This window comes from Pseudophryne corroboree, chromosome 2, assembly GCF_028390025.1.
Source record: "Pseudophryne corroboree isolate aPseCor3 chromosome 2, aPseCor3.hap2, whole genome shotgun sequence".
Taxonomy (NCBI): domain Eukaryota; kingdom Metazoa; phylum Chordata; class Amphibia; order Anura; family Myobatrachidae; genus Pseudophryne; species Pseudophryne corroboree.
The window spans coordinates 245,598,819-245,616,656 of NC_086445.1; the positions used below are offsets into that span (position 1 = coordinate 245,598,819).

The 17,838-nt window shown below is 44.1% G+C and overlaps 1 protein-coding gene across 12 annotated transcripts in view; it reads left to right on the forward strand.

Moving 5' to 3' along the window:
• Nucleotides 1–17,838, forward strand: part of DGKA (diacylglycerol kinase alpha) — a 328,604-nt gene that overhangs the window by 256,003 nt on the left and 54,763 nt on the right. For 9 of the 12 annotated variants that reach the window (XM_063952594.1, XM_063952597.1, XM_063952596.1 and 6 more), the window contains 4 exons: nt 4,150–4,240; nt 4,390–4,466; nt 5,212–5,359; nt 11,921–12,001. In XM_063952594.1, the coding sequence (XP_063808664.1) occupies nt 4,168–4,240; nt 4,390–4,466; nt 5,212–5,359; nt 11,921–12,001 (379 nt within the window). In that variant the 5' untranslated portion in view covers nt 4,150–4,167. Of the gene's footprint in view, nt 1–2,940; nt 3,023–3,051; nt 3,157–3,721; nt 4,036–4,149; nt 4,241–4,389; nt 4,467–5,211; nt 5,360–11,920; nt 12,002–17,838 lie in introns of those variants that run through there. The other 3 variants (XM_063952604.1, XM_063952601.1, XM_063952603.1) reach the window with 3 other exon arrangements.

Consider the following 17,838-nt stretch of genomic DNA (forward strand, 5'->3'; position numbering starts at 1 on the left):
AGCAGTGGTTATCAACTGTAACCCCAGGTACCCCCAATAGGTCATGTGTTCTGGATGTCTTTAATCACGCACAGGTGAGTTCATCTATTTTTCTGGGTCAGTAATTATCCCACCTGATTCCAAAGACAGAAATTCTGAAAACATGACCTGTTGGCAGCATCGGACTGGGGAATGAAGGGCCCACCGGGGGAATGCTGTTGTAGGGGGCCATGCTTAAGGGTGTAGCCCCCAGAGGTTTGACTAGCCATTACAGAGTACATGTTCTGTGCCCCTTGGTAAATACAGAATATAATAAACCATGTTCTTATGAAGTATAATGTAACACATGTATAATGCATAATTCATGTGCACTAGGATAGAGTCTGGAACCTGATCCCTAGAGGAGGAGGAGGGCCCGCAGGCAGTGGGGCCCACCGGGGGTTTCCCCTGTTCCCCTGTGGGCCAGTCCGACTCTGCCTGTTGGGGTTACTTGAGGCTTTAGTTGAGAACTACTGGCCAAAATCAACCAATCAGCATCCAGCTATCATTCACCTATTACAGTGATTCCCAAACTTGGTCCTCAAGGTACCTTAATGTTCAGTTTTTAAGGATATCCATGCTTGAGCACTTAATTAGTAACAATCTATGTTCAATGTGAATCATTTTAAAAGTGGCATATTTAGGTTCTTGGAAGACTAAGGGAGTCATTCCAAGTTGATCGCTCGCTAGCAACTTTTTGCAGCGCTGCGATCAGATAGTCGCCGCCTATGGGGGAGTGTATTTTAGCTTTGCAAGTGAGCGAACGCTTTTGCATGCCGACGGCACAAAAAAAGTTTTGGGCAGTTTCTGAGTAGCTCTGGACTTACTCAGCCGCTGCGATCACTTCAGTCTTTTTGGTCCCGGAATTGACGTCAGACACCCGCCCTGCAAACGATTGGACACACCTGCGTTTTTCCAAACACTCCCAGAAAACGGTCAGTTGACACCCACAAATGCCCTCTTTCTGTCTGTCACCTTGCAATAGGCTGTGCGAATGGATTCTTCATTAAATCCATCGCCCAGCACCGATCCTCTTTGTACCCGTAAAACGCACCTTCGCATTGCGGTGCATGCGCAGTTTTGCCGAGATTTAACCTGATCGCAGCGCTGAAAAAAGTTGCTAGCGAGCGATCAACTCGGAATGACCCCCTAAGTTTGGTAACCACTTTCCTAGTGCATTCTATAAAATGTTAGCTAGAATTTGATTAATTGGTTGCTCTGAACATCTCTACTTATACTCTTTACAAGTTTTTTTTATTATAAATTTCCCCATAACATGGTGCGCATCCACTCAACTGGCATATAATTTTTAGCCATTAACTCCTCTCCACACGGTTATGTCCTAACAGGCACTGCATACCTTAAGGCCCATACACATTGGGCGATTTTGAGCTGAAAGCAGCTCACTTTTGGTGTTTTGAGCCGCTGTCAGCTCAAAGCCGCCCAATGTGTATGACCAAGCGATGAGCGGTGAGCGCTGATGCGCGCTCCCGCTTCATCGCTGGCAGCCGCCGTTCATTTAGTGGTATCGTGTGTCTGTGTGTGTAAGTATGTATGTATGTATGTCAGGCTGGAACTTTTTGTAGAGGTCCTAGCCTGGTGTGCAATATATGTACTGTATGGGCACAGGCTGGTCTTATGTAAGTTGTGGTGAGCACGGGCTGGTATAAAAGTGTAAGGTGCATGGGCTGGAGCCATGTGAAAAACTCAACTTGCTCTTCTAGTGGAGGCCAATGCAGAAGCTGAAAAATATGGTGGTGTGAGCACATGGCTCGTATATCACTTATAGTGGTTACATGACTGGTATATCTCACTTAACTGTTTCTATATGTCATCCCTTTAGCCATATGTCTTCCACCCACCCTTCCTACCTCTTGGTGATTCATTTATACCCATTGCCCCAATTCTTATTTACCATGTGTATGTAGCATAATAATGTACAAAGTCATTCCTAAGAAATGTCATATGTAACTAGAAAATACTATTTTCCTACTATAACAATCAACATTAGACATGTATGTACTATTGTCCTACTGTAACAATCAACATTAGACATGAATGTATTATTGTCCTACTGTAACAAGCAACATTAGACATGTATGTATTATTGTCCTACTATAACAATCAACATTAGACATGTATGTAATCTGTCACAACACATTAATGTGCCATGACCCACAACTTGTTACACACCCTGAATGCCAGCTGTATTACAGAGCAGAATATAGCAGCACTACACTAAATCATTCATCCACTAAGACCCCTTCGCCAGCCCTCCCCCATGGTAACACCCATATATCTGTTCCTGTTTTCTTTCCCACCGTCCTGTTCTCTTTGATGAAAGAAGATGTGGTGATAGTATGCAGTCAGGACCTTCTGTGTACAGTAGAGGAAGATCATGCAGTATAAAGAGGTCATAAGGGCAGGTATCAGTGCACAGACGTTGACAAATGCATTTTCATGGGCTGTAAGTAAGCCCATTGCCAGCCTTTCAGCTTTCCTCCTTGAAGGTAACAGGTCCCATAGAAATTCATGGATTTTCATAGTGAAAATGTAATTTCCATATACAGATGGAAAGATTACGTATGACAATTCTATCTAACGGAGCTGCCCTGTCATTAGCTGGTTTCTGCCTATTGACGGTAAAAGCTGCTCTTATAATCACATTATGGCCTCACTGAATGGTACAGGCGGATGTGAAGTTGAAAAATTTTGAAAATCAAGTGTTTCTTTCATGTTTTAAATGCTCAGGAAAGGTGCATTAAATATTTAAATTACTGCCTATAAAAGAGAATGGTTTAACCCTCTGTGTGCTGCAAGCACGATATAGTCATTACTTCCCTCTGCTGCCTCCGCTTATAAATAAGTGGCTGTTAGAACATGACTTGAGTCTGGAGATCACACAGAAGGGAATGTTCTGCTGTGCAAGATGTGCACAGTGCTTACCTAGGATGTACGGAAGACTCATGAGGATGAGCTGAACTTGTCCAGGAGATTTGTCGTGGTAGGAGTGGGGGGGTTTGTTCCATATTACTAGGAATATTCTGCAGTCTGTGACATCTGCTCACTGTACATGGAACGAGGAGGATAGTCCTGGCTGCCCTGTGGCCAAGACTTGCTACCCGCTTTGCCGGATAGGTCAGTTTGCCCTTACATTATACTTCTGGAAAAGCAACGTTTGATGTTAAATAGCATTATTTCTGTAGGGGTGATCTGCTTACTATTACTTTCTAGAAGTGTCTGGAGAGGCTTATATTAGTGATAGCTGAGGACCCTTTCTTTTCTCTACAAATAGATATCAGCCAGAGGGCAGGACCTGGCTCATTGCATCCTGTTGCTTTGGACAAGTTATTAACTCAGATTGCAGCAGATGTGCACAACTTCAGTCCTGAGATTCTCAATCAATGAAATATGTTGGTCGACGTAGATGTAGAATGGGTATCCCCAAGAAGGGGTCATTATTCAGCTATATGGGATTGAGCTGTGTATAGTATGTACTTTTAAAGAACTACAAATCGTCATGGATGCAGAAACCGTCAGTGGATATTGCCTTACAGCAAATGTAGCATTTATTTCTTGCTAGTCTGGCTGAATTCAATTCTGATTGGGATCTGTGCTTGGTATTCTTACTTACCTTTAAATCTTTAAATCTCCTCCTTTCTGCATACACCCACCAGTCACTGCTGGATTGCCTCTCCCCCTGTCTTCTGGCTCGTTCTCTGCCAGTTTCTTTAACAGTTATTATTTACTCACACCTGGAATTTCATATTGTCTCTCTTCTCTGTAATTTCCCTATTCCTACCTTATCTGTGTCAGTGTCCGTTTTTATCCTGTTTTCACATTCTGTGTGTATCCCAGGCTGTATGTGCTCTTTCCATCCCCTTCCTCTTCTTGCCTCCCCCCTCTCTCTTTCTGTCACACTGCCACTCAATCTGTCTCTGTCTCATTATTACAGCAGCATAGTGGCTCTGGAAACCTCGGGGAGAATGTGTTAGATCAGCTAATATGTAATCCAAGGTTTGATCCAGAATCACACCCCATTCATCCCCAGGCAGCATCCTCCGTCTCTCATTATTTATCCTCTCTTCTTCGCTTTGGATCAGCTTATCTCCTTTTGCTGTGTTGCCGCAGGGTTGTCGCAGAGCCAGGATGAGCGAGGAGAACAAGGAGTGGGCAATCCTGAGCCCGGAGGAGTTCACCCAACTGCAGAAGTACATTGATTGTAAGTAAACATTTCCTATACTGTATTCAGCGTATACCAGAGCTTCAGGTTCATGGTCTGCTGGTCCTGAGAGGTCCCAGACAGTGAGGACTAAGTGCAGATAGTGCCAGAAATCTGCATGTTCAAATGAAATGCTGTTTTGTTTCCAGACAGTACCAAAAAGGTTCAAGATGTGCTGCAGGAGTTTTATGGAGAGGGCACCTCAAGTCATCAAGTACCTGAAGAGGTGAGATACTCTGCAGATTTCTATTCATTTGCAGGTTGGCTCTTCTGCAGCAGATTGGTTGAGGTATGGCTTTAAAAGTAATGTCAGGGTATTTTCCCAGAATATAATGGCATTGTTATAAGAAGAAATGGTGTTCCACACAAACCTTTTTATCTTGAGTCTGAACACGGGACCTTCTCTGTTAACTTACCTTGCAGTCTGCTGTGCCCTCTACGTATGCCCTTTAAATAATGAAATATTCATCTTAATTCTAGGAACAGCTCAGCCATATTTGAACTGTAAATAACTGCAAACAAAATCAGACTATGTATTGGAATAAAAGGAAATGTTACCTATAAATTAGTACAGCTGGAACTGATGTATGTATGTATGTATGTATGTATGCATGCGTGTAACATCACATATGATGTTACACGTAAGAATAAATACTGAGAATTGCACCCAGTAAGTGGGTTATAAGTAAAGGAAGAACATCTTGTATTACAGTGTTGTTTTTCAATCAATCTGTAGGATTAGCTTGAAATCTCTAATGCTTGTTTTATTTCTGCTGCTTTTATGAAAACCACAATTCCTAAGTGCCTCCCTGCTGAAATTAGGGAATGGATACAAATGCAGATTTTACTGCCTGCCGGTAGAACATATAGTATATGTTTTCGCCACCCCTCCCCCCGGGCTGCCTGTAAAATAAAGGTATGATTTATATGCTAACATGTCTCTAAAACTTATCTTTGATTTTTTTTCCCAGTCAATAGATTTCGAGGGCTTTAAGCGTTTCATGAGAACATACCTGGAAGCAGATGACATTTCTCCTGATCTCTGCAAGCGGCTCTTCATGTCTTTTCAGGCAGTACCCAATGTGGATGGAGAAGAAAATCAGGCGGCCGGGTCACAGGGTAAGTGTCATGTCAGATTCATAGAATTGTTTTGTATAGTGTTGATGACAGATATAAACATAGGTTAATATGTTGTTGGAGTCTTTTTCTGAGAAACTGTAAGAATTTTATAATTATAATAATAGATTACATTTGTTTTGACAGATGACACCCTACACTGTGCTACCTTGGGTTATATTTGGTTGCCTCACACTCCAGTACTACTCGTAAAGTTGCGCTATCGGTTTAAGGGTTAAAGAAGTTATTGTTCGCCATATTACACTGAGTGCAGATGTGTGGTGTGAACAACGGGACCAATCAGGCTCTGTGATTGCAGCTCCTCCTCCAGCTTCCCGCTCTCGTCCCTCAGGCCTCTGGGAGTGGGTGGAGCTGTAAAACTCCTAGTGGTAGTTCTGCTTTAATATCCTTAAATCTTTGAGAAACTTTTCTCCTCACCGTTCCCTTACCGTTTCACTTTTTTACTCACACATCAATACACAATGTTAATCGCTAGTACCTACATGCTAATCATGCATCATATATAACTTGTATGCCCAGTGTTGAAATTCACAAAAATTTACCATGACATATACTAATTCAAATATAAAGCAAACGGGTACATGATGGGTTTGATTCAGAGGTGGAGGCTAAGGGGGCGATTGAATTGTTTTTAAGGTGCTGGCCACTAGGTGGGGCCCAACGGCAGTAATTCAGTTGTTCTGGCGTTCCGGTGCAATCACCACCCGGTGCCGACATTTCTGCTCGTAGGCTTTGGAGGTGGTGAACAGAAATGTGCTAAATGTGTCAAATTTGGGTACCTAACCAGGACTTTTTGCTTTACGGGGACTACTTTAGATGGGGATTCACAGTTAAACTCCGTCTGTTTGGGCACTTAAAAGACAATGGGCTTCTAATCAGAGCAACAATTGAATTGCTCTGATGGGCACCCATTACTTTGGACTCCCAAAAAACCTATTGAACCTCCCCCTAAGTGAACACAATGCTGATGTTGCCAAAGAAATCAAATTGGGTTGGGAGGGCTTATTGACAGTGGGTTGGTGCCCCATGACTCTTGGGAAATTAGCAATACAGCTGACTGTAGATAATCTCAATCCTCATGATATGCATTGTTCATGATGGTACTGAGTGATTATAATGGTTATTATACATGCTGTCTGGCAATTTCTAAGCAGCACCTAGGACAGATACTCAAAGTTTCTGCTGCTGCCCGATCGGCCGCAAGCAGCTTAATACAGTTCTGTTGTTTTTTTTTAATCATGATATATGGGAGAGAACAATTTGCACTGCACTGTTAACCATTAAGCCGCTGTTTCTACCTAAAAAGCCATTCTAACCAGAACAACTTCAGCTAGCCATATATTCTAATCTAAAGTTTATCGCTATTCAGTTATTTTTTTGTTTTTTGTTTTGCAAATTTTCTGCAATTTTCATGGAAGATTTTCAAATGCCAAATTTATTAAAGGCAAAGCTGACGTGTTACACCAGGTTTCTCCTTTAATAAAATTGGAATTTGAAAGCCTCCTGGGAAAATTGTAGCTTGCTAAATAACCCGCTAAGCAGACTATGAAACGGAAACAGACTGGTCATGACTGAAGACTAATGACAACTTAAGATAGCCCCTGATTTCTACTGACAACATCTAAACTCTAGATGTCCATAACATAAGTGGTTTTTACTTTGTATTTTCTACTGGTGTACTGATCATTTAAAATATTTGTTTTATTGAAATACAATATTTTGCTGGTTTGCAATGCTCTGAATTCACTTATGCCGCGGGATGTAATGGAGTCTGAGACTGCAGGGGGTGCGGGATGCCAGCCGATCTCAGACTTTTTTTTTAAAGGGGCAGGCACTTACAAGGCAAAACCATGCCTTGTAAATGATTGCCCCTTTAAAAAAAAGTCCGCCATCAGCCGGCATCCCACACCTCCAATGATCTTGGACTCCATTACATCCCGCCGATTATTTTTTTTAAAAAGATGAAAAATAATGAGTTGTATATCAGCAAGGGTAGTAGACAATCATGATTATATTACATGTGAGAGATGCTCTAAGTGGAGAAACTAGCCAATGCAGTCACAATGGATAATCCTAAGAAACGACATTTAAATTATACACGTCCTATACTGTATAATATTATCTATGGATCCCGAGGGAACTCTCTCTTTGACGTCATTGACATAAGTTTCAGTGCTGGTTTTAATTCTAATTGGAGCTTAGCTCTGTGGCATTTGTAAATAGAGTCTAAGGGCCTGAATCAGAGATATATGTTAACTCGATATTAACACACATCTCCGATGGTTTGAGATGTGTGCATGCCACTCTGCTACATCACTTGATGTGCCCTGGACGCCATAGCCTGAGTGACAGGCTGCGGCCGTTTGGGGGTTGGGCAAGAGCGGCAGCAGGGAGCATTTGACAAAATGTGGATGTGTCAGACCCGTTTTGTAGGTGCCCTGAGGCCAGGGTCTGCGGCATCTGACGCAGATTAGCTGGCCTCTGTAGCATGACACTGGACATCCTTAGTAACCTGAGAGTTACTCAGATGTCTGATGGTCACGCAGTTGATACAGTGTGCGTATTTGTACACAGCAGCTGATCACAGAAGCCTGCAGTGGGTGTCTTTTAACTCAAGATTCCTCCTGTGGCTTTTGCATATTTTCGCCAAGCCGCTGCGTACAAATGTGTAGCGGCATAGCAATTAGCTGTGTACAGAGACGCAGCAGCGGAGCAGTTAGCTGGATACAAAGACGAGTAATTAGCATCCACCTCTGAATCCGCTCCAAAGACATTTCATGCATTCTGCTGGGCCTGGGTAGCAGTGTGTTTAGGTCATACATTGTTTACATGATGCACTATGTATGTAGGCACGGTGTATGTAGCCACTATGTATGTAGGCACTTAGGCACGGTGCATGTATGCACTGTGTATGTGGGCACTATGTATGTAGGCACATAGGCATTGTGTATGTAGGTACTGTGTATGCAGGAACTATGTATGTAGGCACATAGGCACGGTGTATGTATGCACTGTGTATGTAGGCACATAGGTACCATGTATGTAGGTACTGTGTATGTAGGAACTATGTATGTATGCACTATGTATGTAGGCACGGTGTATGTAGCCACTATGTATGTAGGCACTTAGGCACGGTGCATGTATGCACTGTGTATGTGGGCACTATGTATGTAGGCACTTAGGCACGGTGCATGTATGCACTGTGTATGTGGGCACTATGTATGTAGGCACATAGGCATTGTGTATGTAGGTACTGTGTATGCAGGAACTATGTATGTAGGCACATAGGCACGGTGTATGTATGCACTGTGTATGTAGGCACATAGGTACCATGTATGTAGGTACTGTGTATGCAGGAACTATGTATGTAGTCACTATGTATGTCGCTAAGCGACCGCAATAACCCCATCTGTGGCGCTAGTGCTCTCGCGCAGGTACCGTCCTGTGCGTGTGTTAGCAGCCAATGTGATCTGATCGCATTGGCTGCCAACGCCTCTGCCTGATTGGCAGGCAGGGACATTCGCTGGACGGGGGGGCGGCGGTGTAGCGTTACGGGGCGAATTGAAAACGGGGACAGGTCAGCGGTGGCTGCAGGGGGTTGTCCACAGTTGCTGCTGCCACAATTAAATTGCGGTTTCAGCCACTGGGCAGGCCATTTAGCATGCTGAGTGGTCTTGCCCTGCGATGGGTGCCCCCCAGCATGCGATAGAAAGGATTGCAGAGTCTGCTAAAAAGCAGAATCTGCAATCCTTACTGAATAACCCCCTATGTATGTAGGCACTGTGGATGTAGGCACATAGGCACTTTGTATGAAGGCACTGTGTATGTAAGCACTGTGTACTGTATGTAGCACTGTGTATGTAGGCCCGGCTTGGACTGGCCCACAGGGGTACAGGGGAAACCACCGGTAGGCCCCACTGCCTGGGGCCCCCTCCTCCTCTAGGGATCAGGTTCTAGACTGTGCACTTGAATGATATATTATACATATGTTACCTTATACTGCACATGATTATGATGTATTCTTTACAGTATATTGCTGTCATTAATCTGGCACATTATCGTGCATGCACTAGCATTAATTACTATATAAATTATCAAGGAGTCCAGACCAGGTACTCTATAATGGTTAGCCAAACCTCTGTGGTGGCTGGCCACTTCCCCTTTGTAGGCTGGCCACACCTCTAATCATGGGCCCCTACCACTGCATACCCCTGGTGGGCCCTTCATGCTCCAGTCCGACACTGATGTAGGCACAATGTATGTAGGCACTATGTACAAAGAACTCTAGCTCACAGTTCTCAGGTTCTCATGTTCTCTGTATGTAGGCACATAAGCACTATGTATATAGGCACTGTGTATGTAGGAACCATGTATGTAGCCACTATGTATATAGGTACACAGGCACTATGTATAGTGTATAAGCACTGTGTATGTAGGCACTGTATATGTATGCACTGTATACATAGGCACTATTTATGTAGACACATAGGCACCATGTATGTAGGCACTGTGTATGCAGGAACTATGTATGTAGGCACATAGGCACTATATATGTAGGCACTGGTTCCGGTATGAATGGTCGACAGTCATTAGGTCGACCACTATTGGTCGACATTGACATGGTCGACATGAACACATGGTCGACACATGAAAGGTCGACATATGAAAAGGTCGACATGAGTTTTTTAACTTTTTTTGGTGTCGTTTTTTGCGTAAAGTGACTGGGAACCCCAATTAGTGCACCGCGTCCCCTCGCATGGTGCCTTCGCTCCGCTACCGCTTTGCTCGGCACACTTTACCGTTCCAATCGTAGTCCATGTGGATCGTAAAGTATGGAAAATTTCCCCAAAAGAAAAAAAAAGTAAAAAAACTCATGTCGACCTTTTCATATGTCGACCTTTCATGTGTCGACCATTTTCATGTGTCGACCATTTGTCCATGTCGACCATGTCAATGTCGAACAATAGTGGTCGACTTAATGACTGTCGACCATGTGAACGGATACCGTAGGCACTATGTATGTAGGCACTATGGCCGGGATGTAATGGGAGCCAATAACTGCAAAATGTCCGATGTTTGCGGCTACAGCCGCAAACATCGGGCATTTTGCAAAGCCGGCTAATGTATTAGTGGCAGCAAACCAAATATTTCGGACACTTTCAGCTCTAAAGTAGAGCACCCGATAAAAAGTTACTTTGCCCATGTTAAAGTGTTTCCTTTTTTTACCGAATTGGTTAAAATGTTGGGAATCAGTTATAAGTACAAGCACATTTGCAATAAATAAACACTTTTCAATACATTCTGACACTTACAAAAAACCTTTCATCTCCAAAAGTAGTCAGTGTAGTGTACATGTCATTTTTGCATATTTTGCACTGGAAAATGTGTCTAATACACAAATGGATGTATAAGGATGCACAAGCACCTTATGCTGATTTAAATGATATATGGCTATATTCTGCGAGTAATTGCGACTGTATCAGCATACCTAATTATGTTACAGTGTTTGGATGGAATACATTGTAGCATAACATTTTGTATGTTCACAGTGGCTATTACACACAGAACATAAGCTGCATGCTGCATAACATTTTGTATGTTCACAGTGGCTATTACACACAGAACATAAGCTGCATGCTGCATAACATTTTGTATGTTCACAGTGGCTATTACACACAGAACATAAGCTGCATGCTGCATAACATTTTGTATGTTCACAGTGGCTATTACACACAGAACATAAGCTGCATGCTGCATAACATTTTGTATGTTCACAGTGGCTATTACACACAGAACATAAGCTGCATGCTGCATAACATTTTGTATGTTCACAGTGGCTATTACACACAGAACATAAGCTGCATGCTGCATAACATTTTGTATGTTCACAGTGGCTATTACACACAGAACATAAGCTGCATGCTGCATAACATTTTAAACTGCAGGAGCTGCTTGTGCGTCCTCTTTACATTGTTTTGCTTCTAAAATGAACCAAAGCGAATAGGACGATATGCACATTTGTAATGTCTGACGTGGTGCGATAATTTTCCGGCCGGCATTATCAGCTCCCATTACATCCCGGCCTATGTATATAGGCACAATGGGCCTAATTTAGGCCTGATCGCTAGCAAGCGATTTTTGCACTGCTGCGATTAGATAGCAGCGATCAGGTCTGAATTACCCCCAGTGTATGTAGGCGCTATGTACAAAGAACTCTAGTTCACAATTGCCAAGTTCTCTTTAAAGTAATTGTTTTCATTTTTCTTTAGTTCTTCATTATGTGTATTTGTGACTATTATATTGCAAGATGTATTTTCATAACAACCAAAGTGTTTTAGTTTCCTGTAAGTGGAGAAGTGAAAGCTATTCTGTCACACTTTTCAAACCACACTGTAATTATTGAATGCTCCTGCTCCTGTAATGATAGCAATTTGTATTGGTTTCATCAATCTTAAGTCAGACAAAAACATCACTATACTGTAGCTTCTCCAGCATTAGCGGGGCCATGATTTCATGATGTGTATGCCATGTTTTCCTTTGCAGAAAATGGTCGGATAAGCCTGAATGATGTGTCCTGTTATTTTTCCTTGCTGGAAGGGGGAACAGCTGAGGACAAACTTGAGTGTGAGTAGCAATGCTGTACGGTTATATTCAGTGTGGAGGATGACGGAAACTCGGATGTCAGCGCTTTACTAGGGATATTGTATGTTGCCATTATTGCCTATATAATTGATGTATTAAATATATTCAGCAACCAACTTTACCTTAAGCCTGAACTTGTTCAAGACAGCAACCCTCACCGTACATACTCCCTCGCTGTGCATACTGTTTCCCAACCATGGTTACTTACCCGAACACTTATCAATAGTTAATGTCCTCTCTGGAATACATTCATTCCCACTCAGGAATTTATAATGGCCCTCATTCCGAGTTGTTCGCTCGCTAGCTGCTTTTAGCAGCCATGCAAACTGGAAGTGTATCTTAGCTTAGCAGAAGATCGCAGAGCGGCTACAAAATTATTTTGTGCAGCTTCAGGGTAGCTCCAGACCTACTCCTAGCTTGCGATCACTGCAGACTATTTAGTTCCTGTTTTGACGTCATGAACACGCCCTGCGTTCGCCCAGCCACGCCTACATTTCACCAGTCACGCCTGCGTTTTTTCACTCACTCCCTGAAAACGGTCAGTTGACACCCAGAAACACCCACTTCCTGGCAATCACTCTGCGGTCAGCAGTGCGACTGAAAAGCTTAGCTAGACCTTGTGTGAAACGGCATCGTTCGTTGTAAGAGTATGACGCGCATGCGCAGAACTGCGGGTTTTTTGCCTGATCGCTGCGCTGCGAACGAAAGCAGCTAGCGATCAACTCGGAATGACCACCAATGTACGATCTAGACCACTTTAGAAGTGACCATTTTATTCTAAGGCACAGCATTCCCCTCAGTGTTTTATGTACACAGAGCCTTATACCCCCACACGTTCTGGAATAAATGGAAAGAACATCGCCCAGCTATACTGTTTCTAGTCATTCTTGAACCACTGACCTAGCCCTAGGCTTCCATCTCACATGTCCTTGCTTTAATCTGTTGCTGTCTATGGAAATTAGCCAAAAAGCAAAATTAGCAACATTGTGGATAAAGCACAAAAAAACAGCGAACAGCTGTGCTAAGGGTGTGTACACACGGTGAGATCCTTGCTATGCCTGATTTTCACTTGCGATTTCCCTTGAACTCCCCGGAGCCCAGCACCACCGATTTTGACTAACTTTTCTTGAGATATGGACTATGTGTGCTTACGATTTTGGCTTATGTGAGATTTTGGTTTATGTGAGATGTCATTGACATGTGAGATGAACTAGATAGTACACCGATCTAGCAAGGATTGACTTGCCTGCACAGTCTATCTTTTCTTGCGATGCCGACCTGGCGGGGCCGCGCATCGGGATCGAATCGGGATCGCAAGGTGACTTTCACCTTGCGATCTGCACTAACTTTTCTTGCGATTTTGACTATGTAGTCAAAATCGAAAGAAAATATCTCACCGTGTGTACACACCTTAAGTCATGACCTCAGTCTACATTTTCCATAGCATGGGATGCATATAGGTTGCAGAGTCTATGAAACATGACATCCCAGGTTAGGGAAAGATACAAATCCCACATGAAGAGCCAATTGAATCGGTGGACTGCACATTAAATATTCCAAATTGAATTTTGCTACCATAAAAAGGTAGATGTTAGGCATATCAGCTATTGCTAAATCTACAGCTCTTACAGTCACATTTCACTGTAAGCATAGTCAGAATGGAATACATATGATTTACCGATGGCAGGATCCCAGCCACCAGTATGCTGGCCGCTGGGTGAGCATTAGAAAGCCCCTTGTAGGCTCGCTGCGCTCCCCACATGCTATATTCTCCCTCTCTGGGCGTCGTGGCGCCGGGATTCCGTTGGCGGTATTTCACCACCGGTCGGGATTCCGGTGTCGGCATAGTGACCGCCCGGATCCCGACAGCCAGTCTCAAGATCGCCTCCCATCAGAATAGAGCCAGAACTCTCAACTGTTTGTAGGAAGTTCTAAGACTAGAGACACTGAATATATCCAGCTCACCTATTGATTTTGTGTGGCTCAGTAAACATACATCCCTCAGCTCTCCGTCTAATCTTTCTTCCTGTGAGGCCAGCCATAATATCACATAACACTGGTCAGTACACAGTTCTAACATCTCTCTCCTAAGTAAATTGTGTTTCAGTGGTATTGAGCTTTATGTTACTTGAAGGCAGTGGCGGATCTAGACTTAACTTTTAGGGGGGGCGGTTTAAGAATTAGGACTCCTCCCCCTATTCATAGCTCCTCCCACTTAGAAATGCCCTTCCCGTTCGCTCCTAAAATTTTCTATTGTTGCCATTACTAATAAAATGTTGCCAGTTAGTGGAGAGAACCCTGCACACTGGTGATACAGACTGGCGAATCGCCATTCCTGCATAGCACACAGAATGAGCCGAAATTCACATTATACCACACGGTGTGAGCTAAAATTCTCATTATAGCACACAGAATGAGCCGAAATTCACATTACACCACACGGTATAAGCCGAAATTCACATTATAGCTCACTGTATGAGCCGAAATTCACATTATTGCACACGGTATAAGCCGAAATTCACATTATAGCACACTGTATAAGCCAAAATTCACCTTGTAGCACACTGTATGAGCCGAAATTTACATTATTGCACACGGTATAAGCCGAAATTCACATTATAGCACACTGTATGAGCCAAAATTCACATTACAGTACACCGTGTGAGCCGAAATAATGCAGGCACTGGGACAAGGGGAATCCTACCCCCTTATTAACTGTACACTGTGGCAGCGAGGGAAAAAACCCACAGGGGAGCCTGCCCCCTTCTTTACTCCGTTAGGCAGAGTATTGCAGCGGAAGGGCTTAAACAGTATCTCACCCCGAGCTGCGGGTCTGCGGATCTTCTGTCACCTCAGACCGGCTCTCGGGCTGCGCTCTTTGTCCCAGGTTTCGCTGTCCGAGGTCCGCTTCTGGACTGGAGGTCCTCTGCCAGATCAGTCATGTGTCCTGCCACTCCACTCAAATGGCCGTCGAGCTGTCCCTGTCTTGGAGGGACATGGTGACATACACACTGTGGCTTTAAGGGACATAGTGACAAATACGGGGGCCAGGAGAGGGATTTGGTGACAAACATACTGGGGGAGGGGGGGCATGGTGACATACACATACTGGGGCATGGGACAGTACTGGAGCAGACACACACTTTAGCTGGGGGGGGGGGGCGGCACTGGGACGGTACAAGAGGAGACACACACTTTAGCTAGGAGAAGAGTGGGGGAGACATGATACACACACACATTAGCTAGGAGGGGGAACTTGGCATACACTTTAGCTAGGAGAAGAGGGGGGAGACATGGCACACAGACACATTAGCTAGGAGGGGAGGGGGAGACGTGGCACACAGACACATTAGCTAGGAGGGGAGGGGGGAGACATGGCACACAGACACTTTAGCTAGGAGGGGACGGGGGAGGAGACATGGCTTACACTTTAGCTAGGAGGGGGGCAGACATGTTGAAACATACTGTATTTTGGAGTCAGTCGGCCCGCACGCTGCAGCATGAGGAGACAAAGAAGGGACAGCAGAGGGGTGTAGTATGGCTGACCGGCGGTCTCCTGACCACCGGTCAGCTTACCGACGCCGGGATCCCGGCAGCATCCCCGGCGGGGAGGGGCGAGTGCAGCAAGCCCCTTGCGGGCTCGCTGCGCTCACTACGCTGCGGGCTCGGTGGCGACCTGCGGTCGCCACGGGTTCTATTCCCACTCTATGTGTGTCGTGGACACCCACGAGTGGAAATAGTCCCTGTTGGTCGGCATGCCGACCATCGGGATACTGAGCCGGCGGGATGGTGGAGGAGGTCATGTGACTGTCGGTCAGCAGACCGGCGGTCACATGAATACCACCCCGGCAGAGGCAGCAGTGTACACAATCGCTGTAGCCTGTCCCCGCCGGCCTCTGTTCTGACCACGCCCCCTCCTCCCTGTAAGCTGATGGACAGATTGGCTGCTGCTGCTGCTGCTGCACTGTGTCACTCTTCCGCAGCGTTCTTTCTCCCCTTCCCCCGCCGTGCTGCACCGTTCTCCAGTCCGTTCCCGGGCCGCACCGGCAGTAACACCAACACCGCAGCGGGACCCGGCCATCCATCCCGGTGGCGGTATGTTTAGGGGGGGCGTTCGCCCTAATCGCCCCCCGCTAAATCCGCCACTGCTTGAAGGTATGTGGATTATTTTCTTATTTTGACATTCTTTTTATTAGTAAACTTTCTTTATTGTGTGTATCTGAATGCATTTATAAATTATAGGAAAGGAAGAGGTATAGGAAATATAAATGACAGAACAGTCATACGAGCATATTCAATTAGGCATAGGCTCCATTTATAGTGGAATTCACCTTAGGAGGGTGCTACGGTAAGTGGGGCTTTTTTCCCTTATTACAGCCTACATGAGCTTGATAATAATAATGCTCAATAATACTCAAGGCTATCCTCCTGTGGTAAGACCTGCGGATATCTGAATATGCCCTATGATCTCTTGATCCACTTCTACTCATTTTATCCAACATTAATCCCTTGTTAAATACAATTTTAGGTGTGGAGTCAGAATACTTCCCTGTTCTCACTAATGATGGAGAGAGCCATTCTCCTTTAGTTGTGGCATAGCATCAGGTGGATGCTTAGGCATTGGACATGTAACATCCTCAGTTGAGCTTGCTGCTTCCCTCATGTCTACTACAATGCTGGTAAGAATAGTTGCAGAGTGGAAGACAAATAGGAGAGATGTACTAAGCCTTGGAGAGAGATAAAGTACCAGTCAGCTACTTACTGCCATGTTACTGGCTGCATTTGAAAAATGGCAGTTATGAGCTGATTGGTTGGTACTTTAACTCTCTCTACTTTATCGCTCTGCAAGGTTTAGTACTGTACATCTGCCCCTGAAAGGTGGCAATTAGGAGCTGATTGGTTGGCAGTTTATCACTGTCACTTTGTCACTTTCCAAGGCTTCGTACATATGACCAATTGCATGCAGGTCTGTACTGTATTATTATTTATTTATTTACAGTTTGTTATATAGTGCAGCATATTCCGTTGCGTTTTGCTGCATAGCACCTCATTCATGCTGCTCTGCGAGGCTTGTATACACAGAATCTAATCTTAACTATGAAACTGTTACTTCATATTCTTCTAGTCATAAGCTATATAAATACTGATCTTACCGTACTGAGATAAAATCACTGCTTGGCACAATACTGCATAGTGTGTAGTAATTGTCATATTCTGTCTTTATAAAATATATATAAACTTTTGTAGAGTCCTCACCAAAGCTTTGCTGGCAAGGAACTGCTTCTGTCTAGTTATTCTATCTCCTTCCAGTTATTTGCATTTAATTCCCTAAGTGGTGCTTGAGGGTTAATGTAGAGAAAAGAAAAATCTGCTGAAAAGGTAAATAACTAAAAATAAATATCTGTATAATTAATAAAGTTGATATGTACAATATATGCCTACACACAGAGAGAGAATTTTTGGACAGTTTTTAGTTTTATTTGATACTTACCAGTTTGCTTTTAATAGTATATAAGGAAGACCTGTTAGCACCAACTCTCCATATATTTTCCCATGCACACCCTTACATGTGGGGCCAGTCTATGTTTGTCAGTACAGGTGTCCAGAGACTTGGCCAGCAAGTTCCAACAGCACGATCACAGAGGCACAGCATTCACTACAGTACTGTGCTGTATTCAGTGTTCCTTCAGTGGTTGTGATCTCAGGTCCAGAGATGGCAAAAGCCTCTGAAAGCCAGTTATACATACCAGTGCCACTCTGTATTATGCAGTTGGCTTTGGCAAACTTGAGTCAGGCAGCAAAATGACTTTTAGCACAGT